Consider the following 17569-nt stretch of genomic DNA (forward strand, 5'->3'; position numbering starts at 1 on the left):
GCTGGTCAATGGCCATGTATTCAAGAAAGGATTACAGAGAAATGATAGATAGATTGATTGATTGATTGTGCCACTGAGAGCTGGCACAAACTCAATGGACTGAATGGCCTCCTGGAATGTCAGGAGAGATTTTGGATGCTCTCTCCAAGGCTCCACTCGGACGGCAGAGGGATTAGACAGGCGAGCAGCGGATATACTGCAGCGCCCTAACCCACCCCCTCAGGCCCGAGATCAGTAACGTTAATAAAAGAATGACAAACCTTGCTGACAGTTTTCCACGGCTCCATGCTGAGCTAACAACCCGTCCAACACCTGTCAACGACACACAGACAGTCAGGAACACCGGGCCAAGGCAGCAGAATGCAAACCAGACATGTTAGAAAGAACAGAAATTCCACTGCAAGGGCTCGTTCAGCCCATTGTCCCCCGATACCCCAATCCGGCACTAATTCAGCACTTCTCCATGATTCTGACAAACAGCTGTCAGAGTCACCTTACGTACAGACACTCCTGTGCCCAGCATCACTTTATGGACAGACAATCAATCTGTGTGTGTAAGCTATCGTATGTATTTATAGCTATGGCGTTTTTTATTATTGCGTTCTTTAACTTATGTTCTTTTTGTGCTGCTTTGGATCCGGGGTAACAATTATTGTGTTCTCCCTTACACTTGAGTACTAGAAATGACATCAAAATATCTTGAATTTTGAACCATAAATTGGGAGACGTAGGGAGGTCTGCAGTTTGTGGGGTGTTTCCATGCACGTGGCTTTGTGTGTGCACAGCTGCAGGCGTGCTGATCTGTTTGTGTGTGTCTCTGAGTGAGTGTGTGTGTGTTTGTTGCATATAAAAGTTGTGGTTTGTGTGTGCCTGTGTGTAAGGCTATTGTGTGTGCATGTGGCGAGTGTGTTGCACGCATTGTGCCTGCATGGGAAGGATACAGGCAAGTGTGTGTGTGCACGTGTGTATTTGTGTGCGTGTGTGTGCACGTGTGTATTTGTGTGCGTGCGTGTGCACGTGTGTATTTGTGTGCGTGTGTGTGCACGTGTGTATTTGTGTGCATGTGTGTGCACGTGTGTATTTGTGTGCGTGCGTGTGTGTGAGCATGTCTTATGAGGATAGGCTGAGTGAGCGCGGGCATTATTTTCTTTAGGGTGAAGGAGGATGAGAGGTGACTCGATAGAGGTGTACAAGATGACAAGAGGCATTGATTGAATGGTTAGCTGGAGATTTCTTCCCAGGGTGGAAATCACTAATACAAGGGGGCAATATTTTAAGGTGATTGGAGCAAAGTAGAGGGGGGATGTCAGAGGAAAGTTTTTCTTACGCAGAGTGGTGAGGAATGTGGAACATGATGGTGCTTGAGGCAGACACATTAGGGGACATAAAAGAGACTCTTAAATAGGCACTTAGATAGAAAAACGGAGGGCTTTGCAAGACAGAAAGATTAAATTCATCGTGGAGTAGATTAAAAGGACGGCACTAAATTGTGGGTTGAAGGACTGTGCTGTTCTATGTTCTAGTTTGTGTGTGTGTGTGTCTAGAGTTTGGGGTACATTAAGTGTTCAGTGTCGACAGAAACATCAATGAATGCAAGACCAAGGAGAAAGCATTCAGAGGCAGAAACGCAATGCTGAGGTGTTGCCGCAGTGAGGTACAAGCCAGTGTCAGAGTGTTCTGCCCAAGCACAGACTGTGACCAGTCACGGCTGCCTGCTCAGAGCCGAGAGCAGGTCTTACATTCGATCGCTGGAAAAGAAATCCTGCCAGGGCAGGGCAGAGTCTCTGGTCCACGGACCCCTTGCTTATTGGTACCGGTCCATGGCTTTGAAAGGAAAGGTCAGGCTCAGTCAGCAGGGAAGAGATCACCATGTTAGTGAGCGTCAGGCAATCTGCGGATTCCAAAAATGTGCACCAGCTGCGGGTCAGGCAGCATCTGACGATAGTGTTTGATTAGCGAGTGACACTGTTATTTTTCTCAAAATTCCGTCTTTCCTATGCTTAATCATCTACATGTAAGTGTTCAGTGAATTTTCCAGTAATTGTTGTATAACTGCCTCTGTATTTTTTAGGGGGTGTACGGGGTATCCAGGGAGGGGTAGCACCTCTGGTGAAGGGGCTTGTCGTGTCCATTCCGGGGCAGCTCATTCACCTTTGGTCCCCACCGGACACTCAGCTCTCACCCGTGGCTCCGAGTATCTGTCTGCACACCACAGCAGCCACACCCCGGTACACCACTTCGACAGAGGCTAAACCGGGTGAGGGTAGCCAGTGGGCCTCATACCCCAGTGAGATAGGGACATGCCTGTCCTAGCATGTGACGTCACCCCGGTACACCGCTTCGACAGACAGACTAAACCGGGTGAGGGTAGCCGGTGGGCCTCAAACCCCAGTGAGATAGGGACATGCCTGTCCTAGCATGTGACGTCACCCCGGTACACCGCTTCGACAGACAGGCTAAACCGGGTGAGGGTAGCCGGTGGGCCTCATACCCCAGTGAGATAGGGACATGCTTGTCCTAGCATGTGACGTCACCCCGGTACACCGCTTCGACAGACAGGCTAAACCAGGTGAGGGTAGCCGGTGGGCCTCATACCCCAGTGAGATAGGGACATGCTTGTCCTAGTATGTGACGTCACCCCGGTACACCGCTTCGACAGACAGGCTAAACCGGGTGAGGGTAGCCGGTGGGCCTCAAACCCCAGTGAGATAGGGACGTGCCTGTCCTAGCATGTGACGTCACCCCGGTACACCGCTTCGACAGACAGGCTAAACCGGGTAAGGGTAGCCGGTGGGCCTCAAACCCCAGTGAGATAGGGACGTGCCTGTCCTACCATGTGACGTCACCCCGGTACACCGCTTCGACAGACAGACTAAACCGGGTGAGGGTAGCCGGTGGGCCTCATACCCCAGTGAGATAGGGACATGCTTGTCCTAGCATGTGACATCACCCCGGTACACCGCTTCGACAGACAGGCTAAACCGGGTGAGGGTAGCCGGTGGGCCTCATACCCCAGTGAGATAGGGACATGCTTGTCCTAGCATGTGACGTCACCCCGGTACACCGCTTCGACAGAGGCTAAACCGGGTGAGGGTAGCCGGTGGGCCTCATACCCCAGTGAGATAGGGACATGCTTGTCCTAGCATGTGACGTCACCCCGGTACACCGCTTCGACAGACAGGCTAAACCGGGTGAGGGTAGCCGGTGGGCCTCATACCCCAGTGAGATAGGGACATGCTTGTCCTAGCATGTGACGTCACCCCGGTACACTGCTTCGACAGACAGGCTAAACCGGGTGAGGGTAGCCGGTGGGCCTCATACCCCAGTGAGATAGGGACGTGCCTGTCCTAGCATGTGACGTCACCCCGGTACACCGCTTCGACAGACAGGCTAAACCGGGTGAGGGTAGCCGGTGGGCCTCATACCCCAGTGAGATAGGGACGTGCCTGTCCTAGCATGTGACGCCACCCCGGTACACCGCTTCGACAGAGGCTAAACCGGGTGAGGGTAGCCGGTGGGCCTCATACCCCAGTGAGATAGGGACGTGCTTGTCCTAGCATGTGACGTCACCCCGGTACACCGCTTCGACAGACAGACTAAACCGGGTGAGGGTAGCCGGTGGGCCTCATACCCCAGTGAGATAGGGACATGCCTGTCCTAGCATGTGACGTCACCCCGGTACACCGCTTCGACAGACAGGCTAAACCGGGTGAGGGTAGCCGGTGGGCCTCATACCCCAGTGAGATAGGGACGTGCTTGTCCTAGCATGTGACGTCACCCCGGTACACCGCTTCGACAGACAGACTAAACCGGGTGAGGGTAGCCGGTGGGCCTCATACCCCAGTGAGATAGGGACATGCCTGTCCTAGCATGTGACGTCAACCCGGTACACCGCTTCGACAGACAGGCTAAACCGGGTGAGGGTAGCCGGTGGGCCTCATACCCCAGTGAGATAGGGACGTGCTTGTCCTAGCATGTGACGTCACCCCGGTACACCGCTTCGACAGACAGGCTAAACCGGGTGAGGGTAGCCGGTGGGCCTCATACCCCAGTGAGATAGGGACATGCCTGTCCTAGCATGTGACGTCACCCCGGTACACCGCTTCGACAGACAGGCTAAACCGGGTGAGGGTAGCCGGTGGGCCTCATACCCCAGTGAGATAGGGACATGCTTGTCCTAGCATGTGACGTCAGCTCCGGCGGACTGGGCGGATGAGAACGACATGAGAAGGCACAGAAGTCGTCACGGTCATCCACCGTAACCGAGGAAGACCCCAGTCTGTGACGCTTGTTCCTACCACTTCTGAGGGAGTGGAACTGCCCCAGTGCAACGGCTTTTCCACTTTAAAGCCCCAAACCCTCACAGGTTTCCCATCGTCATCGGACTGACAGACAACCAGCACCACCATTTTCCTAGAAGCTTTTTAGCAGGTGTCAAGCTTCTTAAATCTGACCCCTTTATAGGGTAATTGTTATTACTGCATTGCTGTTATCTTTTTAGCCTGAGCTAGTGAAACCACAACTCATTTGTTTTTTCCCTGTTGTCTTTGTTCTTTTCACTTTTAACACTCAATAAACAGTTGTAAGCACAGCCACCTGAAATGCTGTCACAGGAAAGCAGCATCTATCATCAGGGACCCCCTCCACACAGGCCATGCTCTCTTCTCACTGCTGCCATCAAGAAGGAGGTACAGGAGCCTCAGGACCACACCACCAGGTTCAGGAACAGTTATTACCCCTCAACCATCAGGAAGAAGGTACAGGAGCCTCAGGCCCCACACCACCAGGTTCAGGAACAGTTATTACCCCTCAACCATCAGGAAGGAGGTACAGGAGCCTCAGGTCCCACACCACCAGGTTCAGGAACAGTTATTACCCCTCAACCATCAGGAAGGAGGTACAGGAGCCTCAGGTCCCACACCACCAGGTTCAGGAACAGTTATTACCCCTCAACCATCAGGAAGGAGGTACAGGAGCCTCAGGTCCCACACCACCAGGTTCAGGAACAGTTATTACCCCCCAACCATCAGGAAGGAGGTACAGGAGCCTCAGGTCCCACACCACCAGGTTCAGGAACAGTTATTACCCCCCAACCATCAGGAAGGTGGTACAGGAGCCTCAGGTCCCACTGCACCAGGTTCAGGAAATGTTATTACCCCTCAACCATCAGGAAGGTGGTAAAGGAGCCTCAAAACCCAAACCACCAGGTTCAGAAACAGTTATTATCCCTCAACCATCAGGAAGGAGGTACAGGAGCCTCAGGTCCCACACCAGCAGGTTCAGAAACAGTTATTATCCCTCAACCATCAGGAAGGAGGTACAGGAGACTCAGGCCCCACACCACCAGTTTTCAGGAACAGTTATTACCCCTCAACCATCAGGAAGGAAGTACAGGAGCCTCAGGTCCCACACCAGCAGGTTCAGAAACAGTTATTACCCCTCAACCATCAGGTTCTTGAACCAGGGGGGATAACTTCATTTGCCCCTTCACTGAAATGTTCCCACAGCCAATAGACTCAATTTAAAGCACTCTTCATCTCATGTTTTCGATATTTATTGCGTATTTATTTATTATTATTATTATTTCTTATTTTTATATTTGCGCAGTTTGTTCTCTTCTGCAGACTGGTTGAACGCTTGAGTTGGGCGGTCTTTCATTGATTCTGTTATGGTTATTATTCTATGGATTTATTGAGTATGCCCACAAGAAAATGAACCTCATGGTGACATATATTGTATATACCTTGATAATAAATTTACTTTCAACTTTGAACTTTGAGCAGCAAGTTTTATGCCTCATTCTTGCCTTCCAAAAAATCTCTGGAACTCAAGATCGGCAGGTCCTGACATTAGGGAGCCAGGATGAACATTGCATCAGACTCGAACGGGAATCTTCTGTTTGTCACGCTCCTGGCCTCACTTTGCACTTGCTTTACTGTGAAGTCACATTGAGAGAGTTGGAAACCTTTACGCCTCCCAATCTCCTGCAACTTCTCCAGCGTCCCACGGGTTCTCTCTTGCTCCTTTGTCCGTTGCCTAGACCACAATAAAGATTCTACCCTCCAGCTGGACTGGTGGCCCTTTAAGAGGAGTCATCCAATTGGCAGTGTGCTTGAAATGCCCTGGGTTGTGTCTGGGTGGCTTGAATCCAGGAAGCATTTGCAAGCAGTAGGTTACTTACACAGAAGATGGTGGGTGTGTGGAACATGCTGCCACAGGTATCAGTACAGACGTGTGGAAGCTGTAGAAAAGGTGCAGACGAGACAGACCAGGAGGCTGTCTGAATTGCAGAGGATAGTGTTATGGTATTTAGGATTTCCGTCTCATTTGGATTCTCATCTAGTCTCATCAGGTTCTCGTCTAGCATCTAGTCAAGAACCATGTTCTTGTCTCACTCTTGAAGTCATGTCTCGATTCTAGACTCCAATATTGGCACAATATCATGGGCCAAAGGGCCTGTGCTGTGCTGTACAGTTCTATGTTCTCTGTTATACGTTCATATTGGGTGGTGGGGTGGAGATACGTCACTACCAAAGGAGGTGTGAGGTGCTCCTTCCCTCCGCTAGCCTGCAGGTCACCCTCGGGCAAGGTGTAGCACCTGCTTAGCCCCCGATCAGGATCATGTGAAGCCATGGGAGCAGGTGGTGAACGGTCGTACGAGCAGCCGGTGCAGATCACGAGTCTTGGTGATGCGACCACTGACAGACAATCTCTGAAGAGTATTGATAATGGCTGGGGTCACCCGTCTTGTAAAGACACTGCCCAGAAGATGGCAATGGCAAACCACTTCTGTAGAAAGATTTGCCAAGAACAATCATGATCATGGAAAGACCATGATCGCCCACATCATACAACACGGCACATAATGATGACATCATCGACATGGCACATAATGAACAAGCAACGTTCATGAGCTGTCTACACGTCTCTTGTGCCAATGTTATGTGGGGTTGAGAGGGATAATAAATCAGCAATGGACTAGACTCGATGGGCTGAATGGCTTAACTCTGCTACTATGCCTTACGTTTCATGTCTCCTTCCCCACCACCTCTGGCAGTGTGTTCCAGGTACCCACCAAAAAAACTTGTCTTGCACATCTCCTTTACATATTGCCCCTGTCAGCTTAAAGCTCTGCACTCTAGTATTTTGACAATTCAAACCTCATCCTTGTAGCCTTTACAGCCCTAAAATCTTCTGTCACATCTCTCTCAGGCTCTGATGCTCCACAGTGCTGAGAGAGTATTATTTGGTGTTTAACCCAATCTGCTCCACTCCCAGGAGCAATTGATAAAGAGAGCACGAATCTGTGTCTAATCTATTCCTGTCACAGAGGGATAGTAGTGGGGTCACTCGAGTCGGGGACGATCTTCTCCTCAGGGATTGTCTATCAGGTGGCTGTGGAGGCCGATCATTCCGGGGCAGTGTGGGCGAGGGTTGGTGGTGCCTGTGGTCGGTGGTCAGGTCTTTCGGCTGTCCGGCCTCTCCTTTCACAGCTGCCTCTCGTTCTCTGCAGCACAGCGGAGGCCATTCCCGTGTAGGTGCCGCTCCCTCCGGAACCGATCTCCTCCAGGTGCAGTGCCTTCCCAGTTTTTAGATGTCATGTTGAATTTCTTCAGGATGATGTTGACGTTATCTTCGAAGTGTTTCCTTTGCCCACCTGGGGCTTTGCTGACCTTGCTTCGACTGGGAGGAAAGGGTCTGTTTGGGTAGACTCGAGTGAGGCATCCAAATGACATGACCAATCCATGTTGCTTTATCGTGATGGAGATGGTGCTCACGTTGACCTCCTCCTGTACGCTGGTGTTAGTGCATCTGTCCTTCCAGCTGATCCTCAAAATCTTTCATAAGGTTCTTTGCTGGTGTTCTTCCAGGGTTTTCAGTAGGTGGTCCATGATTCAGCAATGTAGGATGGACAACTGCTCCGTAGACCAAAAGCTTTGTTTGGACCTGGTGTGATGGGACAGTACGGGGAGGGAGTGAAAACATGGACATTGGTTGGGGATTGGGGACTGGAACTCTGAGGTGGATTGCAAGCAGAGTAAAAAGAAGATGTTAAGACATAGCAGCAGAATTAGGCCATTCAGCCCATCGAGTCTGCTCCACCATTCCATCATGGCTGGTTTATTATCCATAGAAACATAGAAAACCTGTAGCACAATACAGGCCCTTCAGCCCACAATGCTGTGCCAAACATGTCCTTATCTGAGAAATTACCCAGGGTTACCCATAGTCCTCTATTTTTCTAAGCATGTACCTGTCCAGGAGTCTCTTAAAAGACCCTATCGTATCTGCCTCCACCACCGTTGCCAGCAGTCCATTCCACGCATTCACTACTCTCTGTGTAAAAAACTTACCCCTGACATCTCCTCTGTACCTACTTCCAAGCACCTTAAACCTGTGTCCTCTCATTCTAGCCATTTCAGCCCTGGGAAAAAGCCTCTGACTATCCACACGATCAATGCCTCTCATCATCTTGTACACCTCTATCAGGTCACCCCACATCCTCCGTCGCTCTAAGGAGAAAAGGCCGAGTTCACTCAACCTATTCTCATAAGGCATGCTCCCCAACCCAGGTAACATCCCTGTAAATCTCTGCACCCTTTCTATGGTTTTCACGTCCTTCCTGTAGTGAGGTGACCAGAACTGAGCACAGTACTCCAAGTGGGGTCTGACCAGGGTCCGACAGAGCTGTACCATTACCTCTTGGCTCCAAAACTCAATCCCACGATTGATGAAGACCAATACACCGTACGCCTTCTTAACCACACAGTCAACTTCCGCAGCTGCTTTGAGCGTCCTGTGGACTCGGACCCCAAGATCCCTCTGATCCTCCACACTGCCAAGAGTCTTACCATTAATACTACATTCTGCCATCATATTTGACCTACCGAAATGAACAACCTCACTTATCTGGGTTGAACTCCATCTGCCACTTCTCAGCCCAGTTATATACCTTATTGATGTCCTGCTGTAACCTCTGACAGCCCTCCACACTATCCACAATACCACCAACCTTTGTGTCATCAGCAAACTTACTAACCCATCCCTCTACTTCATCATCCAGGTCATTTATAAAAATCACGAAGAGTAGGGGTCCCAGAACAGATCGCTGAGGCACACCACAGGTGACCGACCTCCATGCAGAATATGACCTGCCTACAACCACTCTTTGCCTTCTGTGGGCAAGCCAGTTCTGGATCCACAAAGCAATGTCCCCTTGGATCCCATGCCTCCTTACTTTCTCAATAAGCCTTGCATGGGGTACCTTATCAAATGCCTTACTGAAAACCATATACACTACATCTACTGCTCTTCCTTCATCAATGTGTTTAGTTACATCCTCAGAAAATTCAATCAGGCTCGTAAGGTATGACCTGCCTTTGACAAAGCCATGCTGACTATTCCTAATCCCCCACAACATTGCTCCTATCTCCTCTCCATAACCTTTGACACCCTTACTAATCAAGGAGTTATCAAGCTCTGCTTTAAATACACCCAATTACTCAGCCTTCACAACCATCTGTGACAATAAATTCCATAGATACACCATCCTCTGGGTGAAGAAATTACTCCGCATCTCTATTCTAAAGGGAGATCCCTCTCTTCTGAGGCTGTGCCTTCTGGTCCTAGACTCTCTCACTATCAGAAACATCCTCTCCATATCCACTCTATCTGTGTCCTCTGATCCTAGACTCCCCCACTATAGGAAACATCCTCTCCACATCCACTCTATCTGTGTCCTCTGGTCCTATACTTCTCCCAATATAGGAAACATCCTCTCCACATCCACTCTATCTGTGTCCTCTGGTCCTATACTTCTCCCAATATAGGAAACATCCTCTCCACATCCACTCTATCTGTGTCCTCTGGTCCTAGACTCCCCCACTACTGAAAACATCCTCTCCACACCCACTCTGTCTGTGTCCTCTGGTCCTAGACTCCCCCACTACAGGAAACATCCTCTCCACACCCACTCTGTCTGTGTCCTCTGGTCCTAGACTCCCCCACTATAGGAAACATCCTCTCCACATCCACTCTATCTGTGTTCTCTGGTCCTAGACTCCCCCACTATAGGAAACATCCTCTCCACGTCCACTCTATCTGTGTTCTCTGGTCCTAGACTCCCCCACTACTGGAAACATCCTCTCCACGTCCACTCTATCTGTGTTCTCTGGTCCTAGACTCCCCCACTACTGGAAACATCCTCTCCACATCCACTCTATCTGTGTCCTCTGGTCCTAGACTCCCCCACTATAGGAAACATCCTCTCCACATCCACTCTATCTGTGTCCTCTGGTCCTCGACTCCCCCACTACAGGAAACAGCCTCTCCACATCCACTCTATCTGTGTCCTCTGATCCTAGACATCCGCACTATAGGAAACATCCTCTCCACATCCACTCTGTCTGTGACCTCTGGTCCTAGACTCCCTCACTATGGGAAACATCCTCTTCACATCCACTCTATCTGTGTCCTCTGGTCCTAGACTCCCCCACTATAGGAAACATCCTCTCCACACCCACTCTATCTGTGTCCTCTGGTCCTAGACACCCCCACTATAGGAAACATCCTCTCCACATCCACTCTATTTGTGTCCTCTGGTCCTAGACTCCCTCACTATGGGAAACATCCTCTCCACATCCACTCTATCTGTGTCCTCTGGTCCTAGACTCCCCCACTATAGGAAACATCCTCTCCACACTCACTCTATCTGTGTCCTCTGGTCCTAGACACCCCCACTATAGGAAACATCCTCTCCTCATCCACTTTATCTGTGTCCTCTGGTCCTAGACTCCCACACTATAGGAAACATCCTCTCCATATCCACTCTATCTGTGTCCTCTGGTCCTATACTTCTCCCAATATAGGAAACATCCTCTCCACATCCACTCTATCTGTGTCCTCTGGTCCTATACTTCTCCCAATATAGGAAACATCCTCTCCACATCCACTCTATCTGTGTCCTCTGGTCCTAGACTCCCCCACTACTGAAAACATCCTCTCCACACCCACTCTGTCTGTGTCCTCTGGTCCTAGACTCCCCCACTACAGGAAACATCCTCTCCACACCCACTCTGTCTGTGTCCTCTGGTCCTAGACTCCCCCACTATAGGAAACATCCTCTCCACATCCACTCTATCTGTGTTCTCTGGTCCTAGACTCCCCCACTATAGGAAACATCCTCTCCACGTCCACTCTATCTGTGTTCTCTGGTCCTAGACTCCCCCACTATAGGAAACATCCTCTCCACATTCACTCTATCTGTGTCCTCTGATCCTAGACTCCCCCACTACAGGAAACATCCTCTTCACATCCACTCTATCTGTGTCCTCTGATCCTAGACTCCCCCACTACAGGAAACATCCTCTTCACATCCACTCTATCTGTGTCCTCTGATCCTAGTCTCACCCACTACAGGAAACATCCTCTTCACATCCACTCTATCTGTGTCCTCTGATCCTAGACTCCCCCACTACAGGAAACATCCTCTTCACATCCACTCTATCTGTGTCCTCTGATCCTAGACTCCCCCACTACAGGAAACATCCTCTCCACGTCCACTCTATCTGTGTTCTCTGGTCCTAGACTCCCCCACTATAGGAAACATCCTCTCCACATCCACTCTATCTGTGTCCTCTGATCCTAGACTCCCCCACTACAGGAAACATCCTCTCCACGTCCACTCTATCTGTGTTCTCTGGTCCTAGACTCCCCCACTATAGGAAACATCCTCTCCACATTCACTCTATCTGTGTCCTCTGATCCTAGACTCCCCCACTACAGGAAACATCCTCTTCACATCCACTCTATCTGTGTCCTCTGATCCTAGACTCCCCCACTACAGGAAACATCCTCTTCACATCCACTCTATCTGTGTCCTCTGATCCTAGTCTCACCCACTACAGGAAACATCCTCTTCACATCCACTCTATCTGTGTCCTCTGATCCTAGACTCCCCCACTACAGGAAACATCCTCTTCACATCCACTCTATCTGTGTCCTCTGATCCTAGACTCCCCCACTACAGGAAACATCCTCTCCACGTCCACTCTATCTGTGTTCTCTGGTCCTAGACTCCCCCACTATAGGAAACATCCTCTCCACATCCACTCTATCTGTGTCCTCTGATCCTAGACTCCCCCACTATAGGAAACGTCCTCTCCACATCCACTCTATCTGTGTCCTCTGGTCCTAGACTCCCTCACTATAGGAAACATCCTCTCCACATCCACTCTATCTGTGTCCTCTGGTCCTAGACTCCCCCACTATAGGAAACATCCTCTCCACATCCACTCTATCTGTGTCCTCTGATCCTAGACACCCCCACTATAGGAAACGTCCTCTCCACATCCACTCTATCTGTGTCCTCTGGTCCTAGACTTCTCCCAATATGGGAAACATCCTCTCCACGTCCACTCTATCAAGGTGATAGGTTTCAAAGAGAAACCTCATTCTTCTAAACTTTCTAAAGTAGAAACACCACATTTCGTGCTTACCTCCCATTGCAAATGTGGCGGAATATTCCGGATCTGGATCTTACGACTTCTGTTGAAGAGAAAGAATGGTCAATATTAACATAGAAACATAGAAAACCTGTAGCACATTACACATCCTTCGGCCCACAAAGCTGTGCCAAACATGTCCTTACCTGAGAAATTACCCAGGGGTACCCATAGCCCTCTTATTTTTTTGAGCTCCATATTCCTGTCCAGGAGTCTCGTAAAAGACCCTATTGTATCCGCCTCCACCACCATCGCCGGCCCATTCCACGCACTCACCACTCTGTGTAAAAAACTTACCCCTGACATCTCCTCTGTACCTACTTCCAAGCACCTTAAAACTGTCCTCTTGTGGGAACCATTTCAGCCCTGGGAAAAGCCTCTGACTATCCACACGATCAATGCCTCTCATCATCTTATACACCTCTATCAGGTCACCCCTCATCCTCCGTCGCTCCAAGGAGAAAAGGCCGAGTTCACTCAACCTATTCTCATAAGGCATGCTCCCCAATCCAGGCAACATCCTTGTAAATCTCCTCTGCACCCTTTCTATGGTTTCCACATCCTTCCTGTAGTGAGGCGACCAGAACTGAGCACAGTACTCCGAGTGGGGTCTGATCAGGGTCCTATATAGCTGCACCGTTACCTCTCGGCTCCTAAGTTCAATTCCACGATTAATGAAGGCCAATGCACCGTACTCCTTCTTAACCTCAGAGTCAACCTGCGCAGCTGCTTTGAGCGTCCTATGGACTCAGACCCCAAAATCCCTCTGATCCTCCAAACTGCCAAGAGTCTTACCATTAATAATATATTCTGCCATCATATTTGACCTACCAAAATGAACCACCTCACTTATCTGGGTTGAACTCCATCTGCCACTTCTCAGCCCAGTTTTGCATCCTATCAATGTCCCGCTGTAACCTCTGACAGCCCTCCGCACTATCCACAATACCCCCAACCTTTGTGTCATCAGCAAATTTACTAACCCATCCCTCTACTTCCTCATCCGGATCATCTATAAAAATCACAAAGAATAAGGGTCCCAGAACAGATCCCTGAGGCACATCACCGGTCACCGACCTCCATGCAGAATATGACCTGCCTACAACCACTCTTTGCCTTCTGTGGGCAAGCCAGTTCTGGATCCACAAAGCAATGTCCCCTTGGATCCCATGCCTCCTTACTTTCTCAATAAGCCTTGCATGGGGTACCTTATCAAATGCCTTGCTGAAATCCATATACACTACATCTACTACTCTTCCTTCATCAATGTGTTTAGTTACATCCTCAAAAAATTCAATCAGGCTCGTAAGGCACAACCTGCCTCTCACAAAGCCATGCTGACTATTCCTAATCACGTTATGCCTCTCCAAATGTTCCAGATGCCTCTCAGGATCTTCTCCATCAACTTACCAACCACTGAATGTCAGACTTTGGTTCCTTCTGGAAATAATTGAATATTTATGTTGAGTTTCCTTTACATGTTTCTTGTTTAGTTATTTATTGAGAGATATAACATAACCAATTATCCTACTAACCATACGTCTTTGGAATGTAGGAGGAAATTTTGGAGAGGGTGCAGAGGAACTTTACCAGGATGCTGCGTGGACCAGAGGACATGTCCTATGAAGATAGGTTGAGTGAGCAAGGGCTTTTCTTGTCCTTTTCTCCTTGAAGCAAAGGAGGATTGATAGAGGCGTATAAGAGATCGAATGAATAGCTAGAGACAGGGTAGAAATGTTTAATATAAGGAGACATAGTTGGAATGCCAGAGGTAGGTTTTCCCACAGAGTGGTGGGTGCATGGAACGCACTGCCAGGGGTGGTGGTAGAGGCAGATACATTAGGGACACTTAAGAAACTCTCGGCTAGGCACATGGATGATAAAAAGATAGAGAGCTATGCAGGAGGAAAGGGCTAGATTGATTTTACAGTAGATTAAAAGGTTGGCACAACATGGTGGGCCAGTAATTGGACCATAGCCTTAAAGTCCCAGGTGCTAATCTGCGTCCACAACCCCGTGCAGTTTCTTCAGGTCTCGGACAGAGCGGTTACCATGACACTTGTACTTTTTACTCCCTCAGTAAAGCAGCCAGCATAATCAAAGACCTCTCCAACGCTGGAGATTCTCTCTTCTCCTCCATCCCACTGGGCAGAAGATACAAAAGCCTGAAAGCACATTCCATCAGGCTCAGGGACAGATTCGTAGGACTAGCAATCAGTCCCCTAGTGCAATAACATGTATTCTTGACCTCACTAGCTACCTCGCAACTGATTATCGATCTGCACTGCACTTTTCTGCAACTTCATTCTGCATTCTATTATTGCTTTTGCAGTACTGATTTACTGATGTGATGAACTGATCTGGAATGATAGCAAAGTTTTACTCTGTGCCACCAAATATGGACATTAATAATGATAATAAGTTAAATTCAAAGTTCATATTTAATTGCCATTCAACCATATATGAATACAGCCAAGCGAAAGTGTTCCTCCAGGGTCAACAATCACAAACAGCACATATAGTTTCGATAGCACAAAAACACCACACAGAAAGACAATCATAGAACATAACACATATAACAGAAATCAATTAACTGAGAAACACCAGAAATGTGCTGAATTAAAAGAGGAAATTGAAAGACTAAGGAAGATGAACAGGGTACACATTGTCCCAGTAGTAATATCTACAACAGGTGACATCCCAAAGGCACTACACAATAACATTAAACAATTTGGCTGACACAGCAATATTTATGTAAATTTCCAGAAAGCCACAATAATAAACACTACTAGAATAGTCCAAAAGTTCAGAGCAATTGACAAATGAGCATACGTGGCTATCTCCAAACCTCAGGTTTTACCAGTGTAGTGCCCTGGTTAATCTTTCTACTGCTAATTCTGTAGGGTATTTCATTTAGTAGCTTTCTGTAAAATCAGTGTGTCCTGCTGGTAGAATGTTTTGGTTTTGGCTAAAGATAAGGGACTATGATATTCAACTTAAGAATGTTACGTCAGCCAATCAGGATGGTGGAATTGGGGAGGAGATGCTCGAAAGAGCTGGGCAGAGAGAAATTTATGACTGACCCTGGTGGGGTTCATGGTCTTTTGGCGGGAGATGTGGAGAAGAGAAGATCGAGAGAGACGGCCATAGGATTCGATCAGACATTTCCATCATTTGGGTATTTCCATCATTTTCTGTCTAACTGCACATTTTCTGAATCATTTGTTTTTTTCCCCATTTTAAATTTAATTTTACTTACAGATATAGGACAATAATAGGTCCTTTCAGCCCACCAATGACACCCATGTGACCAATTAACCATAGACCATAGAACACTACAGCACAGTACAGGCCCTTCAGCCCTCCATGTTGTGCTGACCCATATAATCCTTAAAAAATGTACTGAACCCACACTACCCCATAACTCTCCATTTTTCTTTCATCCATGTGCCTGTCCAAGAGGCTCTTAAATACCCCTAATGTTTTAGCCTCCACCACCATCCCTGGCAAGTCATTCCAGGCACTCACAACCCTCTGTGTAAAAAACTTACCCCTGATGTCTCCCCTGAACTCCCCTCCCTTAATTTTGTACATATGCCCTCTGATGTTTGCTATTCGTGCCCTGGGAAACAGGTACTGACTATCCACCCTATCTATGCCTCTCGTAATCTTGTAGACCTCTATCAAGTCCCCTCTCATTCTTCTACACTCCAAAGAGAAAAGTCCCAGCTCTGCTAACCTTGCTTCATATGACCTGTTCTCCAAACCAGGCAACATCCCGGTAAATCTCCTCGGCACCCTCTCCATAGCTTCCACATCCTTCCTATAATGAGGTGACCAGAACTGAACACAATACTCTAAGTGCGGTCTCACCAGAGATTTGTTGAGTTGCAATGTGACCTCTCTACTCTTGAACTCAATCCCCCTGTTAATGAAGCCTAGCATCCCATAGGCCTTCTTATTTACCCTATCAACCTGCACAGCGACCTTGAGAGATGGATTTGAACCCCAAGGTCCCTTTGTTCATTCACAAACCTCTAGTCCCTATGCCTTTGGCATGTGGGAGAAGACTAGAGCACCCAGAATGAGTAATAAACTCCTCGAAATAGCTTTCATTAAAGTGGTCTGGATGTCAGCAAGGAATGCCCGACATTAACTCCACCATGGACGGTCCCAAGCCTGGCTGTGAAAGGAGGAGGGTTGGGCATGGGGCTAGAAAACCCACCCTGTAAAAAGATGAGAGCTACAGAAATGCTGGCCTCATTCCTGGGAGAGGAAGGATCTTAAGATAAGCTTTACATCCGGGGAAGACTGGGCGTAAGAAGAAGAGCACTCCACGTACAAGCATCAAGATGGTGGCACGGCAGCGAGGAGAACCAGTCACCCAGGTTCCATTCTGCTGCCAGCTCTACATTCTCCTCTCGAAGCTCTGCTTTCCAGCCACGTCCCAAGGCCGTACAGTTCTGTGCAAAAAGCATAGGCACGTATATATAACCAGGGTGCCTCAGACTTTAGCACAGTACTGTATTTGTCAACGTGGAGCGGAGAGTGAGTTTGTAAATCTGCCCAGAGCAAAGGATGTTGGGAATGGTGACGAGGAGTGCCACAGGAGGGGTGTGGGACAGGTGGCAGAGAAGGAGTGCCAGGGGCAGGAGTGCAGGAACACCCAGCCCTGAGATGCCAGGCAAGGACATTTGATTCCCAAACAATCAGTTTATTGATCATTACAGAGTCTCTCTGGTGCTTCCCGCTCCCTCCCCTCTCTCTTCCCCTTTTCCCAACCATGATCCCCCTCTCCCTGCGCCCTTCCAACTCTCAGTCCACAGTAGAGACCCAGATCAGAATCGGGTTTATCATCACTCAATAGGTGGTTAATTGTGGCAGAAGTACAGTGTATTACTACAGTACTGTGCACCCTAGTGATATAGGAATGTGGGAGGAAACCAGAGCCCCGGGAGGAAACCCCCGCAGTGACAAACTCCTTCCAACCCCAAACACAAGAAAATCTGCAGATGCTGAAGGTCCAGACAGGCTGCATCAATGGAAAAGGGAAAACAGTTGAGGTG

General features: G+C 48.8%; 1 protein-coding gene across 1 annotated transcript in view; it reads right to left on the reverse strand.

The window, feature by feature from the left end:
- Positions 1–17569, reverse strand: part of LOC132385637 (insulin-like growth factor 2 mRNA-binding protein 3) — a 214557-nt gene that overhangs the window by 27014 nt on the left and 169974 nt on the right. Inside the window, exons 3-4 of the mRNA XM_059957822.1 lie at positions 12498–12546; positions 261–312 (exon numbers count right to left, since the gene is read on the reverse strand). Coding sequence (XP_059813805.1) covers positions 261–312; positions 12498–12546 — 101 coding nt within the window. The remainder of the gene's footprint in view (positions 1–260; positions 313–12497; positions 12547–17569) is intronic.

Source organism: Hypanus sabinus (genome assembly GCF_030144855.1).
Source record: "Hypanus sabinus isolate sHypSab1 chromosome X1 unlocalized genomic scaffold, sHypSab1.hap1 SUPER_X1_unloc_20, whole genome shotgun sequence".
Lineage (NCBI taxonomy): Eukaryota > Metazoa > Chordata > Chondrichthyes > Myliobatiformes > Dasyatidae > Hypanus > Hypanus sabinus.